The sequence below is a fragment of the Mesitornis unicolor genome, unplaced genomic scaffold (assembly GCF_000695765.1).
Source record: "Mesitornis unicolor isolate BGI_N332 unplaced genomic scaffold, ASM69576v1 scaffold11683, whole genome shotgun sequence".
NCBI classification, from domain to species: Eukaryota; Metazoa; Chordata; class Aves; order Mesitornithiformes; family Mesitornithidae; genus Mesitornis; species Mesitornis unicolor.
In genome coordinates, this window is record NW_010174030.1 from 60930 (window position 1) to 74316 (window position 13387).

The 13387-nt window shown below is 43.1% G+C and overlaps 1 protein-coding gene across 1 annotated transcript in view; it reads right to left on the reverse strand.

Moving 5' to 3' along the window:
* PLXNC1 (plexin C1) overlaps window positions 1–13339 on the reverse strand; it is a 67825-nt gene extending 54486 nt beyond the window's left edge. The window contains exons 1-3 of the mRNA XM_010180915.1: window positions 13076–13339; window positions 2414–2536; window positions 909–1043 (exon numbers count right to left, since the gene is read on the reverse strand). Of these exons, the coding sequence (XP_010179217.1) occupies window positions 909–1043; window positions 2414–2536; window positions 13076–13339 (522 nt within the window). The remainder of the gene's footprint in view (window positions 1–908; window positions 1044–2413; window positions 2537–13075) is intronic.
* Window positions 13340–13387: the final 48 nt, after the last annotated feature.

Sequence of the window (13387 nt, forward strand, 5' to 3'; positions counted from 1 at the left end):
CCTGTGATAGATGGTTTACATCACTCAGGAGCTCCCCTAACAACTTACCCACTCTCTCAGACAGCAGGCTAAAATGCTACGTTCACTGCTGGAAAAGTGATTTTATAGTGAATGAAGGTAATCAAGTGCTGGGTGAAATCCTGCCCAGCTAAGCCGGACAGCCAGCCCCTGTGCTTTCAGTGCCACTTTCCCTGCTGCTAGAGAGACAAAGGAACTTGCAGAGTTGACGCTCAGTGGCCCTGCTGCAGGATGTGGCTCCTGGGAGTCACTCTCTGCTTCATGTGCAGCTCTGACGCCTTTGCTCACACTCAGCAGCTCCTAGTGATCACCTCACTATGCACACACATGCATCACTTCCGACTGTGTTCTTGGTTTGGTTTGCTTTGCTGTTAAAGTCTATGCCTAACTGAAGATGACAAGAATTTTTATCACTGATTTCAGCAGAACTAAGGCCTCAAACTCATCTCTCAAATTAAGAGATTTCTTCACATTAGAAACACTGTACTTGACTAGCAAACCTCGGCCTACCAATGCCGAATTGGATTGCTAATTCAGAGAAACTACATCTCCAAAGAGTCTACAAGGTTTTTTTACTACCTCTGAGCTTGATTCTGCATGATGCAGAAACAGAAACAAAGACTCTCTCAACAGAATGACATAAAATAAGGGTGTTGCTGAATCATAGCAACAGTGGACACCACCATGACAGTGGAAGCTCTTCTGAGCTCTGCAGAAGTGCAGCCCAAACTTAGACAACATAACCAGATATTAGATGTAAAGTTGGTAGTTGCAATTTGAATATTTAAGGTCTAACTCTGGTGCAAACTAATGCTTTACTTATAAAGTGGCAGAAATTCCTAAAGCAGTAGTTTACTTGAATTTATTACTTTAATTAATGTTGTGCTTACCTTATTGGCAGAGGACAGATAGATGTAGTTACTATCTATTGGATCAAGGCGAAGTTTGGGGAAAATTGAGGTTTCTTCCTTAATTTCATATAAAACCTCTGGGCAATTAGATTCCATATCCTCATTAAGAATAGCCTAAAACACATAAAATTAAATTATTCACAAGTCCTTTTATTGATCAGTCAGCATTTTAAACAAACACCTAATTTCAGCTACATCAGAGCTTCTGAGGTGATTTACTGCTCCTTGATTCAATTCCCCTGCTGCACTGGCTCTCACACAGCAGAAAGATGGAGGAAAAGACCACCAGAAGAACAAAATCCATGCCAGACACATTTTGCACTGAATCTGGCACTGGTTTGGTGTATGAAACATGCCTCTCACCAAGTATGTTCCTGATAGGTGCAGAAACTAAACGTGGAAGAGACGTCTACATCCCTAAGTCACAGTGTCTTAAATACTCCCATGAACGGAGAAGAAACTATCAGCCTTCAAAAAACAAATCAACATCCAGATAGCCCTAACATAAGAAGGAATCTACTCAAGTTACCGACAAATGTCTTCAGGACAGAAGTTTCTTTGTGGCTTCTGTGAGTACACACCTGAGGTGGCATTTCTTTTACTTACCTGGCCCACCTCTACAGTTTTCCACCACCCTTCGCACTGAATTCAAGAGAACAAGAGACCACAGACACTTCATTTTGCAAATCAATAGGCACACCAACACTGATATAAGGTTTTCCATAAACATGACTAAACAAGGGAGGCATGTTCATGGTCTCCACACAGAAGACTTCTTCAGTTTCATTTTTCATTATCAAAAGCACTGTGAAATCAAATGGGCAAAAGCTTTTCAAGCTCTCAACGATATTCCCCTCCACCTGCTTGCCTAATAAACAAAAAATGAGAGCCATCCTTTGCCATGTAGAGAAGAAATGCACATTCTTGCAAAACCCAGAAAAAAATTAAAGCATAAAAGACATTTGACTGGATGGCTGAAAAGTTCAATAATAAGATAAGATGACTTTCACTTCCAGGTGACTGATTTAAGCTAGGCTAGGTCAACTATTCAGAAGCTAAGACAAAATGAATCTTGACTTTTCTCTTTATCGGACAGCTACTCACATCACACAGACAGGCTAACAAACAAACAAATATGCTTCCAAAATCTAACAATATTTCATATTTCTACTGGAAAATCAAAGCAAGGAAGGAAACAAAAGACAGAGTAACTGAGAACTCCACAGTCCATAAATTGATACTGTGGGCATTAGCTGTTTAATGAAATGTCTCCATGAATTTTAAGCAGGGTACATAATTGCTTTTGAAGGTTGTCTTGTTTGCCAAGTAACAATGCAGCAGTTACTTCCCAAACAAACAAAAAAGAAATAGAGATTTGGGGGTTTATATCTGTTTATAACACGGTGCCTAAACCAGGAAGCATTTACCCCCTTGAGCACAGCCACAGCTGATGGAGAAGGGAAGAACCGCCACAGCCAGCTCACCTTCAGCAGCTGTCCATCGTCGGTTCCCAAAAAGAGAACTATCTGATTCAAAACAACTGTGCCATAAACAGCCACCAATCCCGAGTGAACCAAGGTGGGTAATTTCTTGATCGATCGTTCCTCCTGAAAATCAGATATGAGAGAAAGCTATTACAAAATCCTTCACCTAATCCGAAAAACATTAAGAGAAAGATGAACCCCTGGGAAGATTCTCAGAGAACTCAATTTTAGACAATAATTTGGGTAACATTTTAACTCTGACACAATTTCAGAGCCACATATCATTGGCAATGGCACACGAAACATGAAATTACTTCTTTTTTATACATGGCAACTAGTGTGTGATAAAGACTACAGCTAGTGCAGCTAAATCACTGCCCTCAGTGGGACACAGACTTGGCTGAACAGCAGCAAGTTACTCTGCAACAGAATTTCTTTCTTTTTTTGGGGCCATAATGCCATGGGTTTCTCAATGAAGCCATGCTTTGCCATCACCTGACTGCACCTACCATGAAAGCTACAGATACACTCAGCAGCCACTTTTAAAGGCATGCAAATATCCTGGAGAAAGGAGGCACTTCAAACACACAGATGTTTTTTCTCTCCGTGTGCGTGTGTGTGTGCGTGTGTCAAAAAACGCAGAGCTTCATCCTCCCCTTTCTGGTTTCCTGCTTTACACTAAAGGAAGTTGGTACTTGCGCATTACACAAATATAAAGATAAGATAAAGCAGTATAAAGTTCATGACGGGGAGAACAAAAATGTGTGAACATTAAAATCAACACGTTACCTACAATTCTCTATCCAATCTGGAGGAAGTTAAGTGACACATGCAAGCAGCTTATGAAAGAAAACATCATGCAGGAAATCTATCTTGCACAAGGAAAACCCAAACCAAATAACCCAAATTGTAGATGATGCGGTGCTGAAAGGAAGCCCTGATGTGTGAGAATACAGTGAGAGATCGTTCTTTTAGTTAAGGACATGATGTACCTAGACAATGTTCTGTGAATCTATCTACCTACCCAACTTCCTAAATTTTCATTGAAGTCATGAAGGCGTGGCTGCAAGGACACCAGTGCTGGCACCAAGGAGCAGCAGGCATGCAGAGGCAGGAGGAAAAGCTCGGGTAGGACCAGGTCCTTGGGAACAAGCCCCGTAGGACAGCTTACAAATCCCAGGATCTCAGCCTTGAGGATGGATTCCTAAAGCTACTGGAACCCTCTGAGGGCAAGAACCTATTTCACTTTAAAAATGTGAGACTGGACCATTAAAACTGACATTTTGCAGAAAGGTGAAGGCATTTCTCAAAGTTATGGAGTGAAACTATAATGCAGTAACAGCTGAATTCAACTCTCTTGCATGGTAGGATGCTGGCTTAACCCCAAAAAGTCTTTCCAGATAGAAATAATTTTTTCCTGAACTGCAGTCCCAAGTCAATTAAAATCTTTTTCAGTCATCTGAATTATTTTAATCAGCTTGCAAAAACAGCCACTTGGAGAAAAAGAAGACTTGATTAACTTTCATATTTAAAGATACTATTTTTTTTTTCTTGCAGCAGAAAGAAGACCCAGAAACTGCCATGCACTGGCACAGAACTTCAGCAAAACCCACTTAGGCATGAGACTCCGGTCCCAGGGACATCTGGTTTAGGTATTGGAGGGGGAAGAGATGATTGCAAGCATTTTAAGGTGGAAAAAGTTAACTCACTTTTTTATTAGATCAGAGAGTAACAAAACTCTGGTGCATGCAATGAGCCTTCACTAAGGAGTGAGGAGGTGAAGTTTTCGTTTCCACCAGAACTAAAATAGTTTTTATTTCCTGCAGTGCACCATGTAGTGGTGTAAGGAAAACAAACCACAGTAGGATCCTCCCAGACCCTGTCCAATAAGATCACAGAAGAGGGGAGGACTCACCCAGGCTCTGCAAAGCTTTGCTGCCAGATTTTATTTTGACCCGCGCAGTAGTACAACAAGCAGTGTCATATCAGTGCATCCTCCTCATCTGACTGAGGAACCAATGCTGACAAGTGTGGAAGCCGCCTCCCCTCACTCTGCTTGCTAGAGGGAGGGTCAGTGTGACATTGAGCTAATACCGATGAGAAGAGGAGGAATTCAGACAGTGGGCAGGCACAACAAAAATTGTCTTCTCCCTTTTGCAACCTATTTCTCCAGCTTCCCCATTCCCTCCAGGGTGCAGCTGCTGCTTTCACCCTTCTGTCATTCCTTTTCCATGTGCCTTTATTTTTTTAACAAGCCCTTTTACCTCTTCCACTGTGACTAATGGGGTTACAGCACTGTAGGGCCTTCCCAAGCTTTTTCTTTCACAGCTAAATCCATCCTTAAAATGCATCTACAGTCTAAACTTCCTTTATACTGGAAGAGTCACTCATCTCCACCATCGTCTATCTGTTTATCCTGTAACATTTCCAGGCTCATGCAAAAACAAGAAAAGCAAAAGCAAAGATGATATTGCTCTAGAAGACACAGTTCCACCCTCTGTTCTCTTCTATAGTCCACCAAAGCCTTCATGTGCACAGGTAAGCCTAGAGATCTCCTGAATTAACAAATACTTTGGGTTTAAGTTCACCCTGCTATGCCATTATTGGCATGAAAAGTATTTATATTCATTTTCTATTTTGCATCTCATTTTCAGATTTATCTCCATATGATTCCAGCTGCAGCAACTGTATTCACACTTCCATTTTCTGTCTTGATTTCCTCCTGATTATTTTATATTGCATGCCTCAGACGGAAGGGCAGCATTTTTAGCTCACGCAGCACTCAACATAGTGCAGCTGGCCAGAAAGTAAAAATAAAGGGTCTGAGCATCGGAGTGAATGAACAGATGCAGCTATACAAAAGGACACAAGGCTCGTGAGCAACTTATAGCCATAATCAACACTGGAACAATATATAGATGTTTTTCTTAGAGGGAAAAAATTCAGGAAACTCATTCTTCTTTCTGAACTTCATCACCCTTCAACCTCCTGCATCAATTTTGATTATACTAGAGGGTACAGACAACTTTAAACATAGGTGCATGCAGCCAGCCTCTGTTAGGGCTAAGGAATGAGGAGATGAACTGTTCCAAAATTTTATTTCTACGAGGTTTTTTAGTTTGTGCATTACTTAGCAATGCTAGGTGGACAAACCATCCCAGGCAAGCAGACTGCAAAAAAATCAGGGAGGACGATGAGGAAATAAGTGGGTCTTCACAGAGACCTCACAGAGGCAAGACCCTGAGCCTCATGATGCAAGGCAGGAGGCACAGTCAGAGGCTGTGCTTGAGCAAGAAGTTGACAGAGACTCAGAATTGATAAAGTGTCCTAATAACCAATGAGGGAGAACATGCTCCATTAAGGAAGGATTTGAAACCAACTGAGCTTGAACAGATCATTAGCAGAAAGCAAGAGGAAGTGGTGGGTGACCATGGTTGGAGACTCCCTCCTGTGAAGGATGAAGGCACACAAGTGCTAAATCATTGTGCTGTTACAACAGGTTTCTTTTTTTTTTTTAGGTGACCCAGTCCATTACATTACAAAGAAACTGCCAAGGATTTTGATTTACATTTCCTTGGACCACAACTCACTGTTGCACATCCACATGGACTCCAAAGACATTGCCTTGTGCAGATCAGGACTACAGAGCTCTGGGGGTAAAGTGAAGGAGATGGGGCCCCAGGCTTTGACAGCCCTATGAGATCAGTGAAGGGTGATGCTCTTCTGAATGTGCTACTCACAACCAAGGAAGAAGTGACTGGAGATGTGATAATCAATGGCAGCCTTCACTGTAGTAACTATGAAATAACTCAGTTCAGGATCCTGAGGGCAGTGAGGAAAGAGCAGCAGAGTACAGAGATGGAGATCAGGCTGCAGCTTGTTTGGAGAACTGTTTGGTGGGATCCCCTCTGAGGCAGCTTTGAAGGGAAATTGAGCTCAGGAAAGCTAGAAGGTCTTCCAGGACAACCTTCTCCAAGGACAAAACTCAGGAAAGTACCAGAAGATGGCCCCTAGCTAAGCAGGGAAGTGATGATTGAACTACAGTGCAGAAAAAGAGTATGAAGTACATGGAAGCAGGGACAAGTGACTAAGGACTAACTGCCTGGACATGCAGGGATGGTGTTAGGAAAGCACAGGCCCATCTGGTTTTGAAAGTGGCAAGGGATGTTATGGGCAACAAGAAGAGCTTCTACCATCACATGAGCAATAAAATAATATACAATGAAAATATGTGCCAGCCGCTGAATAAGTCAGGTGATTTACTGACAGTAGATGCAGAAAAGGGTCTGGACTTCACCAGTAAGGTTTTGCGGTCCTTGGTACCTACAGAGTTCAAAGAGGAAAGAAACCACCAGTACTGGAAGAGGATTAAGCCACAGATCTTTTAAGAAATCTCAGCTTACAGAAGTCCTGGAGGGGGGCAGATGTGATCTGTAGGAAGATGCTGGGAGCCTGACTGATTACACTGCAAGGCTATTCTCTCACATTTAAAAAGTTGTGGAGATCACAGAAAGTCTCCAACAACCGAATAAAGGCAAATACTGCACCTATCTTCAAAAAAGGCAAGGATGACCTAGGGAACCACATACTGGTCAGTCTCACTTTTTCCCTGGGAAAAATCAGAAAGCAAATAACCTTGGAAGCCATTTCTAGGCACAAGAAGAAGAAGGTGGTGACTGGGAAAAGCCAGGATGGATTCAGCAAGGATAAATCACGCCTGGCCAACCTGATTGAGTTCTGTGAGGAAATGACTTGATTTGTGGAGGAGGGAAGAATAGTGGTTGTCATTTACTTGGACTTTAGCAAGGCTCTTGACAACACTTCCCACAGCATCCTTGTATCCAAATTGAGATGTTACAGTTTAGACAGGAGGACAACTGGATGGGTGGAAAAACTGGATGGATCATCAGGCTTAAAGGGTATTGGTTAATGGTTTGTACTCTACCTAGACACTGGTTACAGGCAGAGTTCCTCAGGAAACTTACCCTGGGACATGTCCTGCTCAGTATCTTAATCAGTGACCTGGAGGAAGATACTGAAAGTTTCTGGGTTAGGCTTGTGGATGCTATCAAAATAAGTTGATGTGCTTGAGTGCAGGACTGCCATTCAAAGAGATCTAGAGAAGGTGGAGGAACGGGCCAATGAGAACCCCAAGAAATTCAACACGGACAAATGCAAAGTCCTGCCCCTGGGATGGCCTAGGCTGGTGAGTAGCTCTGCTGAAAAGGACAGAAGGGTCCTGGAGGGCAGTAGGCTAAACAGTGTAGCCAGGCAGCAGTGAAGGTTAACAGCATCCTGGGCTGTATCAGCACAGGCAGAGACAGATCGAGTGAGGAAAGTGATTATTGTCCTTTACCTGGCACATGTTCAGTGGTGCCTAGGGGTTTGCGCTCAGTTCTGGGACCCTCAGTACAGCATTGATCTTGGTAAATTGGAGCGAGTTAAGTGGTGGGCCACTATGATGGTCTGAGCCTGGAGCACCTGCCCTAGGCTGAGGAAACTGGGCTGGTTCAGCCCAGAAGAGAATTTCAGAGGAGCCGGAGAAACAGAGCCAGGCTCTTGACTGAGCTGTATGCAGGACAAAAAGAGATGACACAAACTGAAATGGGAGGTTTCTAGTGGACAGGAGATTTAAAAACATCACTATGAGGACAATTAAGCAGAACAGCTTGTCCAAAGAGGTTGTGCAGGTTGGAGGTTTCAAGATCCGACAGGACAAAGCCCAGAGCAACCTTGTCTGATCTCAGAGCTGACCCTGCTGTGAGCAGGGAACTGGACTGGAGACCTTCTCTGAGGTTCCTTCCAGCCTGAACAACCTGTGATCCCAAGGAAGCAAATCCTCTGTTCAAGAGCCTCAGGCTCTGAAAAGTTTCCGCTAAGAACACCTGGTTCACCAGAGGACTAAAAGCAACTCTTCTTCTTACTGACAGCGTGACAGTTCAGAGTCTCCTATGGCTCACTTCCCACACCAAACAGGGATGAACTGAAAACTCAACGTAACAGGACAGAAATCTTCACTCCAGAAATGTTAACTCTAGAAATCTATCCAACATCAGATGAAATACCAGCAGTCTGGTAATATCCAGAAGATTACTTTACTACTAGAAAATTAATTGCAGGATCAATTTTGACAACAAATGGTATTTAGAAGTCTGTAATTCTTCCCTTAAATAAAAGGCCATTAATCATTTTGGAGTGAGTTACCACACAAATTCAAATGTCATTCCTGCAAATTAATGGCCATGATTAAACTGATGTGACTCTATTGACTTCAAAATCTCATTTCAGTTGAGCTTACACCAGCTAAGATTTGTCCTATAATTTCAAACTATGCTTGATAAATTAAGAGGCATCTACCAACCCACGTATTTATCACTCACTGAAAAATGCTAAAATTCAAAGAACAGACTGTTATCTATCTTTACTTGGATTAAATAGCAGATGAAAATCCAACCAAGACAGGTTATAATTTAGTAACCATAACAGCTACTTAGCCCTAGCACATCATAAAATATAAACTACAGCAACTTACTCTCTGTCTTACAGGTAAATGCCTAACACTGTTTTGGATTTTCTCCCTGAAAAAGTGTAGAATCCTTTTCTTCTCATGCAACTTTTTTAAATGGCAACACTAATTTCCAGATCTGTCATTGGGGTTAGGTAACTTCCTACAACTCTCTCCTGCTGATGTTCTCCAATTTGAGCACTTCCCTACTCATCTGTTTTGCTGTGATACACAAGATTCTGCGAGATCTGAGATTCTTATAGCTCTCATTCAGCCACAAAACAGCAGAAGAAAAGTCCTTCTTAAAGTTCATTAGCTACTGAAGCAAGTTTGTGACTAATTCCTGCATTGCTCCTATGTACTGGCTAAGGAGCTTCGATTTCGCAACTGCGATCCACCAGAAATGCCTGTTAGCGCTCAGTCAGGTTTCTGAAAAGAAATGGAGAATGAGATTTGGCAAATTCACATTTATTAACTAAGGAAGTTGTGAAGAAGATGCACTTAAGTACATGCAGGTTATGCTAGAGCCTCCATTAACACATATACCTCAACAGCGTAGATACACTCAGAACTAATAGCTGTGTGGATCAGAGGAAAACAAACTGAATATAAAACTGCAAAATGTTTTCAGAGAAGTTTCATCTAAGACACCATTTGCCTCTTGCTAGTTAGGGATCATGTCTGTGGGAATCCACTGTTACACATGTCCAGAATAAACTCATTCAACTAGGACAAAACGCTTTGCGCACATAACTCCACAAAACAAAACCAGAATCAGCTAGTTCTCCTAAGGAGCAATCCCAAAGAATCTGTAGCAGTCACATGCTTTTTGATAAAGTTGGTAAGCAAGGATCTTACAAATTACTTATTTTCAATGACAGACTCAAATCCAGCATTAAAACTTAATGCAGATATCAACTTTGGCCTAAGTAGCAATGCGAGGCTAAAATATTAGACACCTACAATGAGTTCCTACAGGATATGGAGCAATTTGGTTCCAGTCCAGTGAAGTACTCAAGTTCATTCTTAACTTTAAATGCACCGGCATGAAGATGATGGAACTACTTATATGCCTGATGTTAAATATGCCCTTAAGTGCTTTACTGGGTTAGAGCCAGAAAGCTCAGTACCTTACAGGAGTGAGTTTAAAGTAGAGCACGTGGCAGTGGCATAGCAGGGAATTCAGGACCACAAATACCTCGGGCTAAGTCCATCTCACAGTGTACTATTGAGAAGCATAGTGCCAACGCAGTGCAAATACAAGCAGCTCTGTGAGTGCTGACAGGTAAGAGAATGTCTCGCCTAAAGGTAACCAAGAATAATTACAGAAATCTGAAGAATGACAAGATAAGAAGGAAAACAAACTGCCACTACTCCCTAACGTATAATCTAACTATAAATTGTATTCCTGCAGTGAAAAACAATTGCATTTTCAATTCCCACATAAAGTGACAGTCCGTGATCTGTGTACCTCATCACACCACGCCTCAGCTCCAGAATTCAAGCGTACCCAGCAAAGAAGACTCAGACCCGCAGCACCCTACAACAACATCTGCAAAGCAGAAGTCAGGCTGACGTTCAGCACGGTCCACCCGCCACAAACACCATACAGGTCCTGGACTCCAGGCAATCACACCGCTGCAACACATACATTTGCTCAGTACGAGCACATGTTAAATGCTGTCGCTTGCTGCCATTCCTACACGTTGTACTCCAACGTACTCGTGACGGCTCCATGCTACAAGGCACTTCTTTCTGGCCAGTCACTTTTAGCTGTTGCACACACCTCTCCTACAAGCTGTGCACCATCTTCCTGCCAGTTCTGAAGCTCGCACACTTTGGAGTCCAAGAAGAGTATGTTCCATGTTTGCAGGGACTCTCAGGATTTGGTGAGAGACAGTAGAAGGATCTGGGCTAAAACAACCCAGAAGCAGCAACATATGGGCCTGTCATCTCCAAACTTACTCTGCAATAGCCTAGCCTAACCTTCCGTAGTATTAAAAAAAAATATTAAAGCTGAACTACATGCATTTGTTTCTATGTTTATACACTATAAGCACACATAATTAGCTTAAAAGGAAGCATAATTAGCCATGTAATATTATAGGTCATTTAACTATACAACACCCAGATGCCCTGCTAGCTTATAAAATATTAAAATACCACTTTTCTGTCAGAAGCAAACTGTATTTATTGTCGTGCCAAAATATCATTATTAATAACATCACCATAGTTAGGGGCATAATGATAAGCAAACAATCCTTTAAATAATTTTTAAAGTTGGGATTCTTCAGCACTGTACCCAAATAAAATCTACATTTCCAGGAGGGATGAGCGTTTTGGGGCATGAAAGTAACTCTGGAGTCACAGGAGTCTGATCTGAATCAGATCAATTCTTAAACAAGCAGATGACTGAATTTTCATACTCAGGCACTGGGAGGCAATGGGGACGGGGGACTGAGGTGAACACCAGGCAGACAGAAACACCCACCTCAGCTTATGTGCATTATCCTACCCTATGACATCCATGAGACTCTTCTGGATTTCTAGTGTGGGGTTTTGGAAAGTGTTTATAAAGGATCTGCTGCCCAGGGAAGTTTCGTTTCTTTTGCTTTGCAGGCTCAGAAAGCACCTTGTGAAGAACCCCCCCTGAGTAATTAGGAATGAGAGATACAAATTAAAAATCCAACTAGCAAATAGGTATTTTGGGATGAGGACAAGGCTTCAAACTCATTCAGCAAGTTTGCCTAGTGAGAGCACTGAAATCACGCAGTAAGCTATAAACTAGCACTGGAAATCAAAGGATTGGCTCCAGCTCTGTTGTGAGAGTTTCACTATTTACTTCAGCACAGTTGTTTCACCCACATATGGGGTTCTCATTCATAACTACATCCTCTTAACACTCGCAATAGTCTCGCAAGTCAGTAGGGAGACGAGCAGACTGAATCACACATGCCCTCCGGTAGTTTGTATTTGGAAGAATCTCGGCACTGTGCTCTGCTATGGATAGATTTGGGAAGCCAAGGAGTGACAGTAAATCTTCCGCGCCTCTTTTGAGGAGTTTCCAACAAAACTCCATTGTAACACAGCAAGGATTCAGGGGTTAAGCTGCAAAGTCCCTGGAGGGTGAGGGAGCCGTAAAAGGCCAGGGCTTGCTTTATGACTGCTTGCTTGATCCTATACAGTTGTCCCTGATACTTTTCACTGTTTCTTTTGCCACAGCTCTGAAAAGACTTCTGAGAGTAACTTAAAAGCATAGACGGGCCTTGCAAAAGCACCTTCTACTCCTGAATTACATTTTTACCTTATTGAATTTCATTTTTAGTACATTTCTTTACTCACTACTGAGGCCATAGCAAAGCCAGTAGCCTCGCCCACCCAGTCCTCCACATGCACAGCTCACCCTCAAAAGGAGGAAGGAGCTGAAGAGAGAGTGTTAGAGAAGTTGGTGACCAGGGGATCTCCATGGGATACCACTGCCTGTGAAAATGTAACCACTGCAACAACAAAGACATACTGCCTACTGCTGTCTGTTGCACATACAGGTTTGGAGGGGTGGCTGTGAGCCCTCTCAAGCAACACCAACCCTAGGAGGTTTGCGAAACACCTACCACTGAACAAGCAACCATAAATAACTAGTGAGCAATGGGATAACACCACGCACAGCTCAGTGCACAGGAGTCAACTCGATGGGCTTTTTTACATTTCTGATGTAGCTGTAATGACATGAGATGTGAATGCACAGAATAAGGTAGGAGAAGCTTTATCTAGGCTGTATGGAAAACACAATGAAGTACGACTAATCCTTGGCAGAAAAGGGTGCACTGAGTGAGGAGCCTGAGACTCACGCCTGACCCAGGATGCCCTCAGGTGTTCCCTCAGACATGCCTTTCCCAATATGTAGGTGGGAAGGACACTCCAGGACTTGGTATGGGATCAGCTTCTTAGAAACAGAAAGTGTTGGAGAAATCATTAGGGCTGATGGAGCCAGGGCTGACACACAAAGTCTGGTGCGGCTCTGAAGTTCCCCATACACTTCAAGTGCCTTCAGGTCAGGGACACCCCACAAATCACGCACAGCGACACCAGCCACAACAACAGTGACGACAACAACAGCGTGCAGGAGGAAAGCTTAGCAAAACGATGCCCAGACTTACACAGCTCTTCCCATTCATGATGAAGTGCGTGGACCCGCAGGCTTGCTCCTTCATCTCCTCCATCCCAAAAATGCAGATGGCGGTGGTGTTCCAGGCCTTGGTGCTGTTGTAGCTGTGGCGGAAAACACCCACCCACCAGCCCCGCTCGCCCTGGCGCACAAGACTGGAGGAAACGATGAGGTTCCTGCACCCGCAATCCAAATATACGTGGCCTTGCAAAGTAAGACCACCCTCTGAGGGGTGCAGCTGGCGCAGGACAGCCATGCTTGGTGGCTCCATGTCCTTGCTCGACCTGGCCTTCAACCTGTAGTA